We start from the raw sequence: 22182 nt of genomic DNA, 5'->3' as shown, positions 1-22182 counted from the left end.
TATTCCCTGGAATCACCACTTGGACTGGAACTGAGGGGGAGGTTGATGAGGAAGCATTACCTTGGGGAAGGGGAACCTGTCCCGCCTGATTCTGTAATAACTGGCGAGCCAATTCTTCAGTTCGTTCCCTATTGATTCCCAGTTCCCTTCTAAGAGCACCGGTTTCGGTCCGGGCTGCATGGACTTCAGCTCTAAGTTCTCCCAATAGTTGAGCTAACTGGTCTACCTTAGAAGTTCCCATGATGCCCAGGCGGAGTACTTTTTTTATGGTGGCTTCGCGTTCTGTAACGCTTACCTTAGACTCCTCAGGGACACCACGTGATATTCTGAACTTCTCAGGGATCGCAGCTATCTTTTGTTCACTATCCCAACTGGACTCTCTTTCTATACCACAAAAACAAATTACCACACGAAATGAATGAAAAGATTTCTAATGTAGTGAAAATATTAAAAGGTTCAAATTCTTAAAAAACTGTGTAGTTCCGTTACCTTAGTTGGTGATTTGGTTAGCTCTCCATCCTGTTTCTGTGCAGGGGTGCATGTTCTGAAGAAGGGTCAAACTAGATAGACTGCCCAATATGAATTTTCGGTTATAAATAAATGCCTATGGTGAGGTGGAAAGAGAATAACCTATTTTCAACAACACAACCGTGACTGAAGAGGAAGGGTTGTTCTCTGGAAATCCTAAAAATATCTCAAAGGTGCTACTCCTAACATATACCCAGTCAGGAATGGTATTGGAACAAACTACTTACAAGAAAAAACCTTACTGTGTCTAAAACCGAATGTGCACAACCCTAAACCTTTTATGTACCTTAATGTGTGGAATTAGTGTACCTAACTGTGACAGAAAAAACGGAACACTTCTGTTCTTAGAACAAAAATCTCCTCACAACCCCCTAGCTCCGTAAGGCTAATACGATACAGTGGTTAAACATACACTCACCCTATAAGAACAATGTGCACAGCGCACTAGCCTTTTAGGAACCGTTAAATCGGTATAGAGGAAAAATGGGTAACAAATACTTGCTGTGGAAGGAGACCGAACAGGAATGAGTGCCTCGAAAATCTCCTCACAAACCAAACACCAAAAGGAAATGCGTCTCCGCCAGCTCACACACTGACGAACGCAAACTCCACACAGAGTTCACAGAATTGTTGCCGCGGAATGGAACAGGAAAACAATGACCATGGGACTACAGAGAGGGTTTCTATGGATTACAAGGGGAACTGAGGAATTCCTGTCAGAGGGATGAACCGCGGTAAGCGTCCGCTGACACAGCTGAAGACGCGAAGCGCCGTTGAACAAGGGGGGAGGGGCTTAAGTACTCCAGAGTGACAGAAAACTAGACCGCTTGCCCAATCTAGTGGTTGTAACATCAGGCGGCCATGTTGGTTGATGAGGAAGAGCCCCACCCTACCTATTCCTTGACCAGGACTTGTAAGCGGCCACCCAGGAAATTTTGGAAATTCTTTTGAGAGGGAACCCCGTAGTCATGACAGACGAGTAGACAATTGAAGACGACAGGAGCTTAGATGAAGGTAGAAAATTCGCTAGATTAATGCTTTACTAGGAGGCAAAACCACAGGACGACACTACTTTTGCAATGCAGTTAAAATACCGGAGAAACTCGCCTAAGTCTGAGAGTCCTGTATAGTGGGAGAGAGGCAGGCAGTGGAAAGTAATCACAGTATAGTCCCGGGAGAATAGCTCAGCGGCAACGTGCTTGCCTTTTGAAAACCAGACGACATGAAGCAGCACAGGTTCGATCCCCGGGTCCGCGCTTGGAAACCTCTGGGTATTAAGCGCGTTATAAATACGCAACTAAGACATATTACCAGTGCCCCCGGGTTGAGTGAGCACTATAAAAGGCAAGTAAAATAAATAAAATGGTACAGGTGTAGGAAAGTATGCTAAGTGGTCGGGCTTCTAGGCCTCTCCTACTGTACTAGTACTAGTTGCTGCTGGCCACTGGCTTACCATGCTGACACCTGCAGACAGTGTCTGAAGCTGCCTCTTGTAGGAGCCGTCCTTTGCCTTGGGGCCTTTAACCACAGGGGCTGCACGGGCAGAGGGCTGCCCTGGGGAGGTCAGTTAAAAGGAGCAAACGAGCCAATGGAGAGCTTGGAGGAGGGAGGGAAGAGGAGACAACGAGCACAGGGAGAGGGAACAGTGCAGGCAGGGCCTGGGGGCCTCCTAGAGCAGCAAATAAAACTAAGTTACAGTCCCACGAGGGTCGGGCTCGAGAAGGCTCACCTGGCAGCACCTCGATGGAAAATCTGTATATAATTGAAATACTAGGAGAAACACATCTCAGTAGGAATGACAACAGCTTGTAAGTAAAGTTAAGAAACTTGAATTGCCTTAATGAAAGGAAGATAATAGACATCCCTGAGGGGGTGATCTATAGGACAAGGATACTGCTGCACTGGGAAAAGAGAAAGCGAATCCCGGGATAAAAAGAGTGGAATACAAGAGCGAAGGAATATGATAACCTGAAAGCCAGTGAAACCTCTAGGATAAGTAAGCTACAAGACCAAACAAACCAGGAAGGGCTAAATTAAAAGTCTCCAGGAAACCATACTTCAAAAGCTTATGCTAAACTCATGAAGAGTGAGCTAAAGATTCCACAAGAATCAAGAACAACTATTTCCAAAGAGGAAAGTACCACTCAATGAGCGATTACACAACATACTCTTACGTCCCGTCCCCTTTCCTCCATACTGTATGGGCGTCCCTTCCAAGGGACGGGAGATGGAACCTTTTTCACCAGAAAAAACCTTCTTCCTCTTTACATTTAGAGGCGCGTGGGGCGCGGCTCAGGGAGCATGTGCTGCCTTGACTCCGCCGCCACACCCCAGTCCCCTTTTCGGTGTCGACTGGAACGGGCCGCACTCACCAGCGCTCCTGGGTTTGGCTTCAGCCATGTAATTCCACGCACGGGTACTTTTTCTCTGTCTTTTTTGTCTTATCTATCATTCAGGTACTTGGTCCTTAGGCGTCACACTCCACCCCCGCGCATGTTGACTTCTACAGGTGTCCATCCTGCAAGGGGCTCTTCCCAACTTCAGACCCCTACGCCCTCTGCCTACGTTGCCTTGGCCCAGACCACATTTGGCAATCATGTTCGGCGTGTGACTTGCTGTCCTCAAAGGCGCTGAAGAACAGACTAGCCAGCTGGAGGGAGCTCTTCCAGAGGTCGCCACCAGAGGATCTCAAGAACTTCATGGACCATCAAACCAGGCCCAAGGTAGGGGCAATATTTTCCAGCACGCCCCGCAAGGGAGACTCCTTCCCAGGGAATCTCCCGCGAGTGTGGGACCGGCCAGGTCCTTCTACCGGCACGTGCCCCGAAGCTGCTACAGCTACCGGCCTTCAGGTCGAGGGGTCCTCGGATCCTCCCGGGCACAGTGTCGAGGGACTGGAAGGTTCTTGTACCGGGTCTACACCCAAGGGGCTACGCCCTTTTACTGGCACAATGGCCGAGGGGTCACGTCCTAATACTGGCAATACGTCTGAGTGGGGCGCCTAAATACAGCTCTACCGACCCCCGGGTCAAGGGTCTCACACCTACTGGGCCGAGACCCGAGGAGCAGGGTAGGCCTCGTGATCCATACGCAAGAGTCTTGGACGAGGCCGGGCCCAGCGGGCTGAGCAACAAGTCACAGCCACTTGGCAGGCAGCTCAACAAAATGGCTGCTGTGCCAGAAAGGGGCACAAGTCCGACGCCATTTCAAGAATTCGGCAAACGAGTGTCAAGGTGGGACTGGCCTCAACCAGGTATGTGGCCTACAGTCTACCCTTCAGTTGCGCAGGGCAGCTTTCCTTTGCATCCATATGGACAGGGTGCGCAGCGGCTCCAGCAGCCCCCTGCTATCATGTCGGTACCCCCTGTCGGTACCCCCTGCCACCTCTTTGGCCAGTGAGGAGGTGCTCTTTGAGATGGGGGGGTTATCATCAAAGACGGAGTCAGGGAAGTCCTCCCTGCCATGCTAGAGGCACCACAGATGCCTTCATCGGGCCCCCAGGCCCTGGTGCAGCTGCCTCCTCTGGCCCCTCAGCCATCTCTACTACTTCCACCGCCTCCTCAGCCTCTGTCTGCGGTCCCTGTACCCCAGCCTCTGGTGTCATCTACCCCTCCTCCTCTACAAGATCCTCCAGACCTGCAGGATACAGACGAGGACGAGGATCCGGACACGCCATCCTTAGCCAGGGGAACGTCTTGCTGGCCTGGCGGAGTACCTGGGCCTCCCCCAACCCGAGGTCGAACAGCTGGCAGAGGAGGTTCTGGCTGAAGTCCTCACAAGACGCCCCTCTGCCAACAGAGGGATTCCACTGCAAACCAATGTAGTCTTCCCTGGCCAAGAAGTATTGGCTGAAGCCCCACTCAGTCCAGCCGGTCAACCGACGCCTGGACGCCAAGTACAGGCAGATGGAGGGGGATACACTCTTGCTCTCGACCCATCCTCAGCCACACTCATCAGTGATCGCTGCGGCATCACTATACTCCAAGCCTCAATCGTCCTCAGCCTCCTTCTCTGCGGCGCTGCTAGGCAAGGAGGAGAAGGTCTTGGAGGCGTATGGCAAGAAGATCTACTCCAACGCCTCCTTGCACCTGCATCAGGCCAACGCAGATGCCATGCTGGCTGTTATGGTTATAACGGTTATGGCTGGAAATTGCAGACTTCCTCACGGAACTCCCCACCCAATGCCAATGACGCTTTAAGGCGGGGCAAGCGGAAGCCAATCCTGTGGCGCATGACCTCATGGAATCCACAGTGGGTCATATTGATATATCAGGCAGTGCCATCTGCATTGCCACGGACATGAGGAGAACAGCCTGGCTCCGGGCAACGAAATTCAACCCCGATGTCCAGGAGCGCATTCTAGATCTATCGTTCAGGGGGGAGCCTCTTCCACTCTCTATGGACGAAGAGCTGGACAAAAAGAACAGCTCACAAACGGCAAAGTCTTTATCCATTCTTACAAAGACCACTCCCAAATCGTACACCCAATCTCCGCAGTGCTCGCAAAGGGGTCGTACATATGGAGGGTTCCGCAGCTTCCAGGGACGCAGATCCAGGCCACCGGACCTCTCGCCATCTCAGAACCGGCGCAAACAACAAAAAGGGGGAGGAGGAGTAAGGGCTTTTTCCAGTCTCCCTCCCCAGCCTCAGCCTCCGAGGGAAAGAAGGCATGACACGCCCCTTCGGAACCACGTGTCTCTGGTGGGGGACAGGCTTGCTCACCATGCACAATTCTGGCACCAGAATTTCGTGGACCTCTGGATCCTCTCTGTAGTATCCACGGGGTACCGCCTTCCTATCCCAGCCTCTCCTCCCTCTTCCCGTCCACTCCCACAGGTTGGGACAGCAACTCTTTTGGCGGAAATCCGGTCGCTCGTAGTGGAGGATGTCCCATCCTCCCAGCAAGGTTTTGGCTTTCGCCATTCAGAAGAAGAACCAGGCGGGCCTGAGAGTTGTGCTGGATTTCCACCCTCAACCTCTCCTTACCCCTGCAAAAATTCAAGATGGTTATGCCAGCTTTTATAGCAGAGACATTGGACAAGAGAGACTGGATGTGCTCCCTGGACCTGAAGGACGCGTACCTATACGTCCTGATTTGGCAGCCCCATCGTTCTATGTTACGGTTCAGGATCATGGGCAACCATTTCCAATACAAAGTCCTTCCTTTTGGCCTCAACTCGGCCCCCAGGGTCTTCACCAGACTCATGAACGCTGTGGCGGCCCTCCTCAGAGCGCAGGGCCTCCACATCTACCCATACCTCGACGACTGGCTCGTCAGGGCTACATCTCCGGAAGCGGTTCACCACTCTTCCCATACCCTTATGAACACACTGCACGACCTGGGCTCCTCGCTCAACGTCAAGAAGTCACAGCTGCTCCCTACGCAGACTGACATTCCTGGGTCTCATTTGGGAAACATGCTCCGAGAGGGTTTTACCGTCGGAAGACAAAATCTCGCCCATCAAGAGGCCCACCGCCCACTTCCTCAGCAGAGAGGGGACCTCGGCATGGTGGTACCAACATATGGGTTTACTGGCGGCGGTCCAGTTAGCCGTGCCGCACACAAGACTAAGGATGAGAAAGATTCAGCTGCACTTCGCGGCCTCATGGAATCGGGAGTGGGGCTCGCAATCCGAGATGATCAACATTCCTCCATCTCTCCACTCGGACCGAACTTGGTTGTCCATGGACTGCAACTTACAGACGGGCAAGCCCATTCGGCTGCCCTCTCCGCAGGCCACCATCACCACAGACTCCTTGCTTGAGGGCTGTGGAGCCACCCTCGACGATCTCTCAGTCCACGGCACCTGAACTGGACAGGAGCAGGAATACCACATCAATTGGCTGGAGCTGAAAGCCATCTGTCTAGCGCTCGGAGCTTTCCTACCACTTCTCAAGGGAAAGGTTGTCCTCATCCAGACAGACAACTCGACCAGAATGTACTATGGCAACAAGCAGGGAGGCACCAGATCCCCTCCTCTGTACAGGCTGGCGATCAGCATGTGGGAATGGGCCCTGGAAAACATTTACCTTTCGGCAGTCCACCTCCCGGGGGAATCCAACCTGGAGGCGGACAGGTTTAGGAGGCTGGGAGCGGACAATTGCGAGTGGCAGCTAAACGACCTTGTTATTCAGGAGATCTTCAATAGGTGGGGTCATCCCCATGTGGATCTCTTTGCCACCTGGCACACCAAGAGGTGCCCCCAGTTTACATCCTGGCAGGGTCAGGGACCCGGCTCTCTGGGCGACGCATTTCACCTCCAGTGGACCGGCATGAAAGCCTTTGCCTTTCTGCCTACCCCCCTTAGCCATAGGGTAATTTGCAAGATCACGGAGTCTCACCGCATCATTCTTATAGCTCCATGGTGGCCGGCCAAGCTATGGTTTTCGGAACTACTCAGCCTCTCGGAGGTGCCCCCGATGCACCTTCTGACGGGCCCAGCACATCTTCTGGCACAGCAGGGGGGCAGGATCATCCACCCAGCGCCAGGGAAACTAGCCCTCACAGCGTGGTACGTGAGCAGGTAGCGCTGCGGCACCTTAGCCTTTCACAGGCCAATCTGGAGATCGTACAAGGCGCCAGAAGCAAGGCCACCAGGGCTCAGTACAAAAGCAAATGGACCAGATTCTGCCACTGGGCAGACTCCAGGGGAATCAAGCCCTTGGCTTGCAATTTGGACGACATGCTCTCCTTTTTGGCGCACCTCGCTCATTCGGGCGTACAGGTGGACACCTGCCGCATATACCTTGCTGCCATTGGGGCTTCTAGGAACTCGGAGGAGGGTATATTTTCCTCCTCCAACCATATAGTAAAGAAACATCTGACTGGTCTCGCTAGGCTCTACCCGCCCGTCAAGAGACCGCACCCGGTGTGGGACCTCAGCATAGACTTGGGCGCCCTGGCGCACAAACCATTCGAGTCAATGGCGTCTGTGGACATCAGGCTGGTCACCATCAAGACGGCCTTACTATTCGGTCTTACCTCGGCTTGCAGAGTCAGCGAGATCCAGGCGTTGGTCGCCTCTGAACCATATACCACCTTTCACTTGTACAAGGTAGTCATGCGGACGCACCCGGCATTTCTGCCCAAGGCTCCATCTGCATTTCACTTGAACGAAGAACTAGTCCTGCCTTCATTCTTTCCCGATCCCAAGGATGAAGCACAGAGAGTGCTGCAGTGTCTGGGTGTCAGGCGTGCCCTAAAACTTCACTTGGGCAGTCAGACACTCTTTTTGTCACTTTCGGAGGCTCAAGGCCAGGCTATCCGGCAACTAAGGCCTCCATATCCCGCTGGACGGTCTCTGCCATCAAGGAAACGTACGAGGGCCAGCACAAGCCGCTCCCGGCCCACATGCATGCCCACGCAGTCAGGGCTAAGGCAACGGCCATCGAATTCCAGCGCCATGTCCCTTGGCAAGTCATAAGCAGGGCGGCCACTTGGGCCTCTTCCTCGGCTTTCTGCAAGCATTACTGTTTGGATGCCGGCTCTAGATCTGATGCGGCTTTCGGACAGGCGGTTCTCAGGAACCTGTTTGCTTAAGGGAGGGTCTCCTCTCCACCCTGGGGCTACAATCGGTTGTAATCGCTCATACAGTATGGAGGAAAGGGGACGGGACGTAAGAGTAATTATAAGTTACTCACTGTAGTGACTAACGTACTCTTAGTCCATAGTCCCCTTTCCTCCATACGTCCCACCAACCCCCCCCCTTATAATACCGGTATCAATAGGCAATGTTAAATCTATTGTCGACTCGTCAGTGGGGACTGAGGTGTGGCGCCCTAGGGCGGAGTCAGGGCAGCGTATGCTCCCTGTGGTGCGCCTCTAAATTTAAAGTGGAAGAAGGTTTTTTTGTGGTGAAAAAAGGTTCCGTCTCCCGTCCCTTGGAAGGGACGCCCATACAGTATGGAGGAAAGGGGACTATGGACTAAGAGTACGTTAGTTACTACCGTGAGTAACTTATCATTTATATGAAAGGTCAGAAAAGACTATTTGAAAGTTGCATATTGATGTGAAACCTGAAGATTAAGAAGATGAGCGTGTGCATGAAATGCCTATTGGGGAAAGGGAGTCCTTCTCCGGACCTTAGTTGTTTAGGGTCAGTTGGTATTCAGTTCTGGACAGCCGTTGCATTCATTTTGGTCATGGACAGATGACTGACGAGCACATTTAGTTATTCATAAAGGTAGGGAACACCCATATTGATAGTGTTAGGGAGATTGTATCATTTGTATGCTTCATCCCCTCTCCTAGTGAGACCCCTAGCACCTTTAGCTGGACTTCTGGATCTTTTTCCTTAATCCTGAAGGAGTGGAGACTTTTTCCACTCATTCCGCCTTAGGGGCTCTGTCTTTTGGAACTATATTCTTTGTATTCTACCTGCCCTTTGGAGTCTAGTCTGCTCCATAGCTCTTAAAGGCATCTGTATTTTACCATTGCAGCACTCGGCTCCTTATGGGCAGTGTTGCTGGGGACCATTGCGGTCCTCCTTTGAGATGATTTCCTTTATCCTAGAGTAACTACAATTCATATTGGTAGAGAGCTACTTTGTAGCTCTCCTAAAACGTTATAGTCTGAGAGATTGGCACACACCACCTTATGTGGAGTGCCAAGGGGATACCAAGTCTCCCCCTTCTCTCTGCGCCTGTGACATTTTAGTCACATAGACAATTCCCTAGTTCTGCTGGTGGCAGTGGACGTGTTCTACCAACTATTGTGTGATTTTTCTACCGCAGGCTATGTCCATAGCCTCGGTAGTTCACAATAGGGGCACCCAAGTACCAACTTGGGGCCTCCCTTCTTATTTCGCCATTACTTGCATGGTTGTTCTTTGTTATCCCTTCTTCTACCATCCTGGGAGGGGGAGTTTGGTGTGTGTGTGTGTTTGTGTTTTGCCTTAGGCAGGAACCCTCCCTGCTAGGCTCAAGAGTGTCTGGGCAGGCAGGAAGTGTGAGGAGGAGTTTTCCACTCCCCTGTCCTTTGTCTGCCAGAGTAGCTGCATAGAACCAGCTCCCACTGGAGGTCTGGCTGTCCTGATTGGACAGCCAAATGTACCTTTCTGTTAATTGCTGAGAGAGATTGCAGAGGAGTTTTTGCTGGACCTGTATAAAAGGTAAGGCTTCTGGAGTGAAAAGCAAGTCTACCACTGGAAGCTGAAGTAACTGAAGAAGATGACCAGAGATGCCTGCAGACTCTTTGCAACACGGTGAAGTGACCACTGATGTCCTGACCCTGTTTTCTGTGTGATGGGGGAAGCTCGGAAGGGGATGACTCCTTCTCTTTGGCTGGTGAGAACAACCAGTCTCAAGACTAACTTTGATTTGAGCCATCTCCCAAGGTCCTGCGAGTTTTCACAGCTGCAGACCCCCAATGCCAGGAGACATGTTGCCCATTTCGAGTGCATCATCGTGGAAATGCCGAATCCATCCAAATCTTTGAGCCCTCAAAGACACTCCAGAGATCCGACCCAACTTGCCCAGACCCCCCTCATCCGAGTGTGGGACTGCAGGAAGCGAAGGAGGACCAGGCGACCCACGTCCTTTGTTGATGCTGCAGAAAAGGCACCAAAACCACAGAGTGAACCAAGAAGTTGCTGAAAGCGGTCCCCAGGTCCTCCCTCGATACTGCTACTGAGAGACCCCGTCCATTGTCCTGCCTTCAGTCAACGGACTACGGAAAGCAGGTCGGGTCCAGAGCTGCTGTAACGCTCACCTGACTCCCACGTAGGCGCCGGCCTGGTTTGAGCTGCTGTGACCTCTTCTAAAGTGATGCGCAGGACTCGGAAGACAGACTGGACCGGACCCCCAAATCTTGCTTGTCTGGCTCGCAGAAGTATCCTTCTGTAGGTGGAAATAGGGGATTAGCTGTCTGCGGGGTAATGCGTCGGCCTCCCACTTACCCCTCTCACCCTCCTCAAAACCCTTCTTTGCTTCCCTGTGGCGTCTCACCTTAGGGTCTGGAAGGACGAGCTCTCCATCCTGCTTCTGATGCAGGGGCGCGTTGGTATCCAGTTACTTCACTGGATTTTCGGATTGATGAGAACCAAACTTGCTTGGCTTCCAGGTAAGTTTTGATAAGTGGTTCCCCTTGTGTCCATGCATTAATGTTCTAATGCTAGTGTCTTTTTCCCCATAGGGGCCGGGGTACGGAATGCCGGGGAACAGGCACCGACCCGAGATGAGAGGTGAAATCCCTGTGGAAATCAGGTAAGTCTTTAATGAGCGTCTTGGTAATGTCTTTTCATTCGCTCATTAACGCTGATGTCTTTTTCCCCTTAGGGGCCGGGGTCCGAAAATGCCTGGATGCGGCGCGGACCCGAAATGAAAAGGGAATGACCCAGAAGGTAAGTCTTAACATGGAGATTTAGCTTCCCTTTTCCCTTCTTTCTCTCACCTTCGTTATTGTCTTTTTCTCCTAGGCGCTGGGGCGCGACTGCGGATCCGGATGGTCACTGCAGAACATGGAAGCGCCCTGTAAGGTGAGTAGAATGAGGCGCTGCAGCGATCGATGCAATGTGCTTTTAAAAATAAATGTCTTCCTTTTCAGGATCGTCGGCGAAATGTCTCTGGGATGCAGATTTAGCAGGTAAGGCCTTTTCCTTCTTCTGTTCTCTTGTTCCCTTCCTTTGCAGGTGATTCGGGATGCTGGCAGGCGTGGCAGAAGTCAGGATGCAGGAGCAGACACGGTGAGCGTCCAGCTGCTAGATGCAGAACAACGCGAAGCACGTGTGGCAGTCCGGGCGTGGTTTAAATAGCCTTGGAAGAAGTCCCAGGTAAGTATTCTTCCACGGTCCCCACCCAAGTAAAATAGTTCCTTTAATAAAGTAGTCCCTCCTAAGCCTTATTTGGCTTGAGGCTTTATGCAGCATGGTCTGCGTCAGGTAAGTGCACCAAACACCTTCTTTTATGAGCCTGGCGCCTTTGGCGCCAGGACTGATGTCCAATATGAGCCTGGCGCCAAAGGCGCCAGGACAAAGTCCAAAGGAGCCGCTGGGTTTTTTCCCGAGGGCATGATGCCTGCTTCCGCGGGTGCTGGGCCTGTCCCGGTGCTCTGGGGGCAGGCATCATGACAGCTGCAATATCGCAGAGCATCCAGCAAGAACAGTTTCTTCTAACCAAAGATACTGTGGGGAAAAAGGTATTGCTTACTTGATTTCAGAAAGTCGCACCAGAGAGCATTGGAGTGCACGTCCAGGGCCACCCCCTCTTACCTCCGACCCAAGCCGCTGCTTGTGTCCCTTTAGCGAGTCCTTTAACGGGGTCTCCAGCATTGGTTAAGCTTTCTTGTATCTTCCTTCCTAGAGACTAGAAAGTATCCACAGGAAATTTTGATTTCTTCTGCTTTGCAAGAACTTAAACCGCTATGAACTGCCTTATAGCTAGGGTTGCGTTTTTGACATTGACTTGCTGTGCTGCGAAACTACCTCTAGAACCTGAAGCACTGCTAGAACCTGAAGCACTGCTAGGATAACACTAACCAACTGATTTCCTTCCCAAAAATCACTATCTTGTATGTGTATGCCGACAAAATACAATTACTGTATTATGTTGTAGGTGTGCGATTTTACCAATAGAACTGTCAAACTCATACAACAATTGTATGCATTCAGCAACTACCAACTACGAAGTGACCCTTTGAAGTATATATATGTATGATGGTTAGTTTGCTAGTATTTACCAGTGACTTTTGTGTAAATATAAGTATATATTTTAATATACATGTATGTGCAAGTTTTTCTTTGGTGTGCTTTACTTGCTATGTTCAGTGTACTTGCCTACAGCTCACATCTTCCTCTTACGATAAGCCTGCCTGCTCTGCCACTCTATCAAGGTCCTGAGCTAGTACAGACTGATCTAAGAGGGATGGAGCAGCAGTTTCCTAAAGTGTTCCACCTTTAGGATTTGCGCCCATTGTTACGTGCACCAGGCTTGCTCTATGAATGAATTTCATTAATCTTTGGTTTGGATCACGTTGGCTTTACAGAGTTGTGTGCATGAATATTTTTAGCTCTGCTCAAACATGTGTGTTGACAGAATGGAGAGATTTCGGTGAGTAAAACTTCACAGGTTCCTGTTAAATGTAGGCACTTTACTGCCGGAATTGATTTCATGAGTTTAATTGGTTAATTCAGGAAAACGTTTACTGAAGTAGTTTCCTGTTTCCATGATTAGGCAACCAAACAACTGTGCCACAGTGCTTGTTTACAAGCACATGTTCTGTCAAAATGTTTCACTCTCTACCTACACTGCACTATTTAAAGAGCCTATTGGAAAGCGCAACATATAACAAGTGTATCATTTTCTTTGTTCCATTCAGACGAGCACACGGCATAAAGTACTTGTGATGGAGTTCTGTCCATGCGCAAGCCTCTACACAGTCTTGGAGGAGCCATCAAACGCCTATGGGCTGCCAGAATCTGAGTTCTTAATCGTCTTAAGAGATGTCGGTGTGTATCTGGTCACATGCTTCTTTAACATATGCACCAGTGTATACTTTCCATGAAATGACTGCTTTCTAATAATGTTAATCATGATAGTGATGAAGCAAATGGCCATTATTTGCTCAATTATTTTACATGAACAATTGAAGACGTTAGACAGGCTGTGAGCAAACCTTTCAATGGACCTAGTGTTCTTACCCACACCCTAAAATCCCAAAGTCTGATGGTAGTTCATCCCTCTCCCACCAAAGTAAGGCCAATATACATTAACATTTAAAATGCACCCTAAAATGCTATTTCAATCCATTCCATCCTCATTGGTTAAGTCCATTGCCCACGTTGTGAGCCCTTCTGGCTCAAACACCTGCACAGGATAAATGTTTTGAATTGTAAACAATACCTTAAAATGGCCTCTCTTCTACTGACCTGTAATTTTTAAAGAGTGACATTTTGAAACGCTCTGGTGGCAGTCCTCCCAAGAACAAGGCTTGCCCTGTAGTAGGCCTTTCAACATTATCCTGAGCTTTGGAAAGAAACCTACTAATTCCTTCATGGGTATCGCCCAGAGAATCTGCAAATTATTACGACCAAGATTCTCCTTGCCTGGTCTCTCGCCACCTTCTGCAATTAATTTGAAGCTATTTTCCGTCGAGACATTTCTTATAAATGTCCTGTGAAGGTACACTTGCGCTTCTTCATTCTGTTACTGCTTTAAATGCCTCCCTTTAATGCACAGACAACACTCTTGCTGTACTTCTGATCAATGATGAATGTAACGATATGGGGGTACAAGGACATACCAAGTTGCGGGCCTGCAAGTGTCTGGTCTCCCAACAGGTACTTGCTGTACCCAAAGATGTCCAACCTGCTTTTTAAACTGGAGCCATCCAACAGTATTGCGTTGCTCGATAATCTCACCTTGCACTTAGGTACCCCAGCTAAAAGTGCCTGATCTGGGGCTGAGGTGCCTTTACTAAAAGTCAATTTTTGCTGAATTTTACTTCATTTTTTGACCGTGTCTCCATAATAAGGCTTCTACTCCTATGTCTCGTCTCCTTGCTGCCATCCTTTTGGAATTTTCAGATGTTGTCTGCAAGAAGAGTATGGAGCCAGATCATGATGCTGAGCAGCACTGTAATGCAAACACTGTTGGGCTAGAGGGCATGCAGAGGCAGACACTTCCCTTAGTGGCACCTCACTCTGGCATGCTCCCAGCCCCAACCAGTTCTTATCTGTACATTGACTGGATGGGAGTATGCGACACAAAGCGCATTCATCACAAGACCTCTTTTGCTCCATGTCTTTTTTCATGTTTCTTACCAGTCCTTGGTACTGGGTCTTCTCTTAAGACACATGCTACCGTAGGCCAGCGGCCCTCGCGTTAAATTACCCCGTTAACTCTTGTTGCCAATGCACAACCTTTTAATATTTCCTTTCGGTACATCTGCAGAATCGGATGGCTTTTATTTGGTTAAAAAATGTATGCTTTTTAAACAGTTTCCAATTGAAATCCTCTGCATAATTCACGATGCTGCTAAGACAAATTGATATGATCCCACTGTGCGAAATGGCTCTTGGGTTCATCTTGGTCCAATCTATTAACAACAGTAAAGCAGATTGTTTGCTTGATGGACCAAAGACTTCTATAAACTTTGTTGTGCCTAAATGAAGTGATCACTTCAGGCGCAGAAGTGTAGGAATTGAATGGCCCGGACTCCTAAGCCTACAGAGTTGCGGATGCTTTAGTAGATGTATCCCTGGAAGTGATCCGAGAATGTGCTGCAGTCTCTCCATTGGCGGCATCTATCCTTTGACTTGATGGACAGCCTCCAAATCTTCAGAAAGTCTTCCACCTTTACCCTTGGCCTAGATGCTCTCTTCAGGGCCGGAAAACCTCAGCGGAAGTATTTGTGGTAAATTGATGTTGGCAAAGAAGCAGCTGTATATCTATGTTAAGTTGACAGCAGTGAGACTAGCTCTGAAATCCTCTATTGCAGTGATCTACATGAACCTTCCATTTGAACCCCAGTACAACAGTTTGTCAGCATGTGACACCATTTTAATTTTCTGTCACTGATTTTATTTTTCTGTTAGGTTTTCTGCCATTCGACTACCTGGTTCCCTCACTCGACCTACCTCGCTCCCTCCCTGCATCCCCTTGTTCCGCTCTCCTCCCGCTGTGAAAAAGCAAAGGGTATCTCACATAGCGAAACTCGGGAAACCCTTATTCAGGTGGGCAACAAAGGGATGATTCGCTCAGATCCCAACTCTAGGGGTGAAAGAGCGAGAAAGGCTCACTGGGATGGGGAAGCCCGGGGTTGTACTCGAGGAAATAACTCAAGGGAGACCCTGTATTGTACCAGAGAGGAGAGTGGGATCCCTGAAACCTTTGTATGCTGTATTACATCTGTCTCTCTTCCTCCCATTAGATCTCTCCTGTCCCAACCCAGTGTCCCCTCCATATCTGCTAACTACCCCAGGAACCACATTGGACTCAAAACCCACAACCACCAGAATCCTTGTTTCCACTGGGATACTCTCCATCCTTCAGCTCCACGTCCCTCTGGTTATTCTTCCCCGAACACCCAATCTATTGCGACAGACCATTACCATTCCAGCAATCCCCTTTTTTTTATATTACGATCCCGGTTATTCCAGTTTGCTCCACAAATCCTCCTCATTTAAAAAACCCCTATGAAACTTACCCTTCTGAGATCACCAATAAAAGGGGTTCTAATTCCTTGTAACCCCTCTTTCCTTTCCTACCCCGCATAACACTCAAACTCTACCCTCCCCTTTTCCGACACAAGCACTTTCTCACAACATAAAACACAAAGGACTAATGTGAAACCTGTATACCTGACATGTCCAGGCGCAAGGGTCGGGCAGAGCCAGGCAGTTGACCTAAATCTCACACACACACACACCGACAACTCTTCCCTTTTCCCACAGGGATAAAAGGTGGAGCAAGAGAGAACAGTATGAGCAAGGCCGACCGCACGACGAGACAGCTATTGAAACCTGGCAGTTCAAGAGGAGAAGAAAGGTGGCAAATATCGAGAGGCTGACGAGGAGAGATATGACCTTGCCCTTTTTGACAAAACCCTGCAAACCTTCCGCTGAAAGAATCACAAGACCGTGGACAATAGCCCAAGTGTGTTGCAGCAGATGTCAACGGTACGCGGATCGACGCTAATAAGCCGGAACCAGGGGGACTCCTGCTTCCGTGGTACCGGCCTCGACTCCAGTAAAGAGGAAAGCCAATTGGTTCATCACAGCCGGTGAGCCAAGGTGAGAACCGATAATAACTGGTCTGTGGTGAATGGAATTTGCAATGTGGCAAAGTGCAGTTTAAAGAACTGAATAATTGTAAAGGGGAGACCAGCTGCAAAAGGGGGCCATCAACACGTGGGTGCTGCTCCGAGAACGCCTGGTCAATCCCCATCTGAGCTACCAGAAGGCCCTAGGAGAGCCGCCAAGATGGGTCAAAGTGGTCATACAGGAGGTTGAGGAAAATCCCTGTACAGTCGAAAGCCTTTGACCTAAGAACTATAAAGAAAGCAAGGGAAATGAATCCCGCCACATGAGAAAGCAAGGGAAGTGAATCCCGTAAACATTGAAAGTAAATATTAATGTTTAGTTGGCAAGAGTGAACCCGGAAGAGGGATGTTGACGAGAAGGGGGCAAGTCTACAAGTCCCAAGAAACAGTCTGACAAGAGTGAACCCGGCCGATGGATGTCCACTTGAACTGTTTGAAAAGACATTACGATTTGTGAAGGAAGGAAAAGCCATTGTGAACCCAGTGGAGGAAGGCTGAAAGCAAAGAGGGGAGGGGGGCCCAGGGGTGAATCCACCACCCGAGGAAATACGTAAAACAGAACTTGTGTTTGTTTGTTGGCTCGCTCTTTCTTGGTAAACCTATCGGGCCCTCGGAACCAGGAAAACACAACCCGAAGGCCTTGATATTGATAGGAACTTTCTTAAGAGGGGGACCCAGCGGTGAAGAATTCTCACCCTAACTGAGACCAGGAAACAAACTTTCATTTTGCTTAAGGAACTTTTTTGTTTTTGATATTTGAAGACGTCAGTCCCTCGAAGGCAAGAGACATTTGGGAATTAAGACTTGGCCATCGAGGCTCCTGATGGACTGGAACAGAACTGTCGACCCGTGCTGGGAAAGCTTGAGTGTGTGCTATGCTCCAAGATCACAACTTACCCCGTGCTCAAACGTGGGAAGGGAGACCCAAGCTACCGCATCTTGACATATTATTTGTGAACACTTCTTTCTTTTCTTGAATACTATCCACACCCTTTTTGTATTGGTTGTAAGGTTCAGCAGTGGGTTTCGTAGTATAGGCCCTTTTTATTTGACACAACGCCACTAGGACTGCCTTATTTTCAATTGATGGTCGACGCTTGCTCCCATCTCAGATTTAGATTAGGCGTTTTTCCACACTGCATTTCCAGTTTAATAAACACCCTTGAACTGTGTTCACTTGTGTCTGTCTTTACTGTTGCCACCATAAATTCCTTACACCGCATGACCCAGACAGCCCATTTTCTGGCATCTAACGGGGAAGCCTTGCCCAGTCGGCCAGCAAGCAAAGGGCCACAGCTAAGGGCATCTACTCTGTGGGCAGCTCATGTACCTTGTTTGCCCGTGTTTACCAAAGGACGACCGGCGGAGCAACCTACAGCTACAACTAAGGTAAGGTGACACATTGACTTGCTCACTGCCAAGCAAGGAATTACACATGAATCATCGGACACTGTAAAATATGTCCTATGCAGAGACAAATTTAGTTTCCCATTAATAACTTCTCGTTGGTGTAGCATTAATTACAAATGTGACTACCCGAACATTGTATTTCACTGGTATCGAGCCACACCTTTAATTTCTCCCTCCACAGACAAAGCCACTTTCACCATAAACAGACCCACAGGCATAGCTCCACACTCTAACCACCCTAACCAACCCCTTCTCCAATTGCTCCACACTCCTTTTAGCTAACTAGCCCTACACACACACACATCCCCACACTGTGCTGCCCCTAGAGGTATAGCCCCCTCACCCTCCGTGCCCCACACGTGCATCCCTGCTACCTCCTACAGGCCGAGCCCAACCCCCATCCAGTGCCCAACCCCTAGATAAGGCACCAGCCACATTCAAGCAGGCACATCATCCCTTGCTTTATACACACCCATCTGACGATATGCACAGGAAAGGGAGGGCAGCTGAGGTGAGAGGGGATCAGAAAAAAGGAGAGTCAAAGAAGATTGTAGCGGATACAATGCAAACTTTGCAAATCACAATTAGTCCAGCCTATTTGACTAAAATGTTGTGATTTTGACATAGTACCATCACCCTGGGCTTTAGTTTCACAATCTGCCAAATGTGGAAGTGGTTATAAATCAACTAAACACTTGTATAATATGATCTATCAAATTAAAAGGCTTGGATGAAAGGAAGTCGTCGTAGCCTAGTGTTGAAGTTACTGAATAAAGGTTATATACACATCTCCCTTTTGTACTAAAAGGTTTTTAATCCTGGGCATATTATTTCTTTCTACCTACCCTTTCTTCATCTGTCAAATTTTGCAATGGCTAGAAACAAACTGAATACCCATATAAAGGGCTATATTACTTCAAAAAGACAACCCAGGAGCGTCTCAATATGGTCTAGTGGCTAAATCAGTCCCTGGGAACTGTAGATCAAGATTAGGGTCTCTACCATCATTTTGTGCCAAGTATTGTCTAAATTCAATGTTTCACCCAGCATCCATTGTGGACTACTTTGCAACCCGTTTGATTTGGCTAGTCTGGCTATTGATTGCTTATCAAGTATGCCTTTGGCACTGGGGGGGGCGTGGCTTGGACGGCCATGTAAAGGATCGCACCCTGGAGGAGATCCGTTGATCCTGTTCTGATCCTGATGGAAGGGTGCGTCCACGGGGGCCTGCCGACGCTGGAAATCGATGTCCAGGTGTGGGAATGCCACCACTACATCCGCTGGAAGTTTGTGATGTCTAGGAGACCCGGGAACCGAAATAAATGCGATTGACTGGGTTGAGCCCTGAGTAGGCGGACAAGACAAAATGGCGGCGACACTTTGCGAACACCGAGGACCGTGAAGTCAGCGTCGCGATTACGAGCGCAGGACCCACGGGTCCCTTCGCTTGGGGACTAGTACACGTGAGCACCGCCTAGGACGCACGGTGGCCCGGCGAGCTGGAGGGCCGAACGGATGTAGCCGTGACGACGGGACCGTGGGCCTGGGAGCTGGGGTGCTTGGGCGTGTTGGATGCCCCATGGTGTGGTGGGCCAGGCTTTGCGCATTGAGTGGTGTGATTCCCCTTCGGTGCCTGGCGGGACGGGCCCCCGCCCGACTCATACAACAGTATGGCCACGAGAGGTGTGAAACCCAAGGCCAAACAGCCCACGATGGAGGCTTACGCCAAGTCCCCCTCGGGGACGGAAGGAGGCAAGAACAAAGAGACCCCCGTGACGGTCGCAGAGTCGCCGGGCACGATACAGGAGGTGCTGGCGGCGATTGCGGACTTAAAAGTGTCATGGGAGACCAAGTTGGGCCTTGCCATGAAAGGGCTGCAGGAAGGCTTAAACCTTAAGATCGGTGCCGTCCAGGAGGAGGTGAATCTGCTAAGACTGGATGTGAGGGCGATCTCGGAGCGCACGGGGACCGTTGAGAAGGAGACGGCCACGAACACGGCAGACTGCGCTGCTCATAAGAGGGAACTACACGCCCTTGTGCAACGGGTGGGCAACCTGGAGGACAGAGCGGAGCAGGCGGAGGGACGTGCCAGGCGCAACAATACTCGCATTGTGGGCCTACCTGAAGGAACGGAAGGACCAGACCCCACGGAATTTGTGGAATCCATGTTTTTGCAGGAGATTACCGGCGGGGTGCTGACCCAGGGGTTTGCAGTCGAGAGGGCGCATAGGGCCCTAACCAGGAGGCCGCCTCCTGGGGCCCCCCCCGCGGCCGGTGATCGCGAAAATTCTGAACTACCGAGATCGCGAAAAGATTCTTGAATTCTTTCGAAAAGGGGGAACGATTGACAGAGGATCGGCCAAGATCACGGCCTACCCTGACTACATGCTACAAGTACAGCGGAGTCGGATGCATTTCGGGGCGGTGAAAAGGAGACTGCGTGAAGCTGGCCATCGCTACATGCTACTCTACCCGGCCAAATTGAAAGTTTTTTTACAGAAACAGATCCCTGTTCTTTGAAACACCGACTGAAGCAATGGACTGGCTGGACGCCTCAAGAACCGGGCATCCAGGCGGAGACTACGGAAGATAAGTAGCTTACGGCTGGGTCGCCTAGGGCAATGGGGCCGAGACATTGGGACTTGAATATAGTCATTTATACGGCATATGGTGCGTGTGATGTGGTGCTGACTGGCTGGCCCATTGGGCGTGCCTACCCGTGGTTACTTGGTTGGGAGCTCCGAGAGGCTTCCTTTGTCCCCAGTAGTAACATATCTAGTTAGTTAGGTCGCTGTTAGATCGGCGACGCCCCGCGGGGTCCTACTCCTTGAATACGGGATAAGACCAGACGCGGGTGGGCCTGAGATCCAGGGATGGAGCTGGGCTTTTGTTGGGGTGGGATGGGTTGTTTGCTGTGGTGTGTAGTTGGGAAACAGGGAGTGGGGATGGGGATCAAGGACGGAAGAGCCGGCGGAGAGTTAGACCAAGGGAGCATTGTGGGGAGGGCGAGGCTGAGTATAGACCGAACTGATGGCATCGGATAATCTTCGCATAGCTACCTGGAATGTCCGAGGCCTCAATAGCTACCTCAAGCGGAACAAGGTAATGCTATACCTGAAGAGGATGCGGATAGATATAGCCCTGCTACAAGAGACCCACCTCACTAGGGAGAAATTGGAGGTGGTCAAGAGGAAGTGGAAGGGCAATGTGGTGGGTGCCACGTACTCGGCGTATGCTAGAGGGGGTTATCACCTGGGTGGCGCCGCACGTGCTGTTCCGGGTGCTTGACTCGATAGTGGACCCGGAGGGCAGAATGGTGGCGATAACAGGACTCCTGGAGAACAGGGAAGTACACATCCTCAACCTGTATGCCCCCAATCATGATACTGCAGCCTACTTTAGATCCCTCTATGGCAAACTAGGCCCCCTGGTAGGGGGTGCGATGGTGTGGGGTGGGGACTTCAACTGCGTCTTGGATCCCAAAATTGACCGGTCCGCTGATACCAAAGGGAAAATGTCGCCGGCGGCCAAGGCGCTCGGGACATTGCTGGGAGACCTGGGACTGGTAGATGTGTGGAGGAAACTCCACCCCACAGATAGGCAGTATTCGCACTATGCGGCGCCATACGATTTGTACACGAGATTGGATTATGTGTTTGGAACTGCCGAGATAGCGGGGGAAATAGTGGGGGCAGAATACAGGGCCCGAGTATTGTCGGACCATTCGCCCCTGGTGGTAGAGTGGCGACACCAACCCCCTAGGCCTCGGGTCCCCACATGGAGGCTTCGGTCGGAGGCACTGCAGGATGAGGGATTCCGGGAGGACCTGAGGGTTGCCATCGGGGAATATTTTGAGATAAACACGGGTAGCGTGCGCTCTGTGGGAACTCTGTGGGAGGCCTTTAAGGTAGTGGTGCGCGGAGTGGCCATCTCTAAATCCAAAGGACTTCAAGGGGGTATCGAGAGGGAGCTTCAGGACACCGAAAGGGAACTGGAGAGCCTAGCTCGTCTCGCGAATGCCACTCAGGAGGACAAGACTAGGGCGAGGGACCTTCAGGTGGCGTGCAGTGCTCTTTGGGATCGACTATGCAGATTGAACCATAGGAAATACACAGAGAGGCTGCACGCGGGGGGCGACAAGCCAGGCAGACTGCTGGCCTGGCTGTACAAGAGCGAGTCCCCCCGGGTGGTTATTCATGAGATCTGTGGTGAGGACGGTTGTCTTCGCAACACTCAGGACGGGGTGAACAAGGAATTCCTCAGGTTCTACAAACGTTTGTATGAGGACACAGGGGAGGACAGGAGTCAGGACATCCTGAACACACTCGAAGACATTGGTCTGCCCACCCTAGATGACCTGGAGCGAGAGGAACTGGACGCCCCTATCACTTCAGACGAGCTGGAGGTGGTGATCCGGGGCCTCCCCACGTGTAAGGCACCTGGAACGGATGGACTGCCTAGTGAGTTTTACAAGGTGTACGTGCAGG

General features: G+C 50.5%; 1 protein-coding gene across 1 annotated transcript in view; it reads left to right on the top strand.

Annotated features, from left to right (window-relative positions):
- Positions 1–22182, top strand: part of TBK1 (TANK binding kinase 1) — an 814893-nt gene that overhangs the window by 208365 nt on the left and 584346 nt on the right. Inside the window, exon 4 of the mRNA XM_069629775.1 lies at positions 12842–12971. Within this exon, the coding sequence (XP_069485876.1) occupies positions 12842–12971 (130 nt within the window). The remainder of the gene's footprint in view (positions 1–12841; positions 12972–22182) is intronic.

This window comes from Ambystoma mexicanum, chromosome 12 (genome assembly GCF_040938575.1).
Source record: "Ambystoma mexicanum isolate Mex_15411 chromosome 12, UKY_AmexF1_1, whole genome shotgun sequence".
NCBI classification, from domain to species: domain Eukaryota; kingdom Metazoa; phylum Chordata; class Amphibia; order Caudata; family Ambystomatidae; genus Ambystoma; species Ambystoma mexicanum.
The sequence above is the reverse complement of the archived record's forward strand: the minus strand, read 5'-3'. Positions and strand labels throughout refer to the sequence as shown.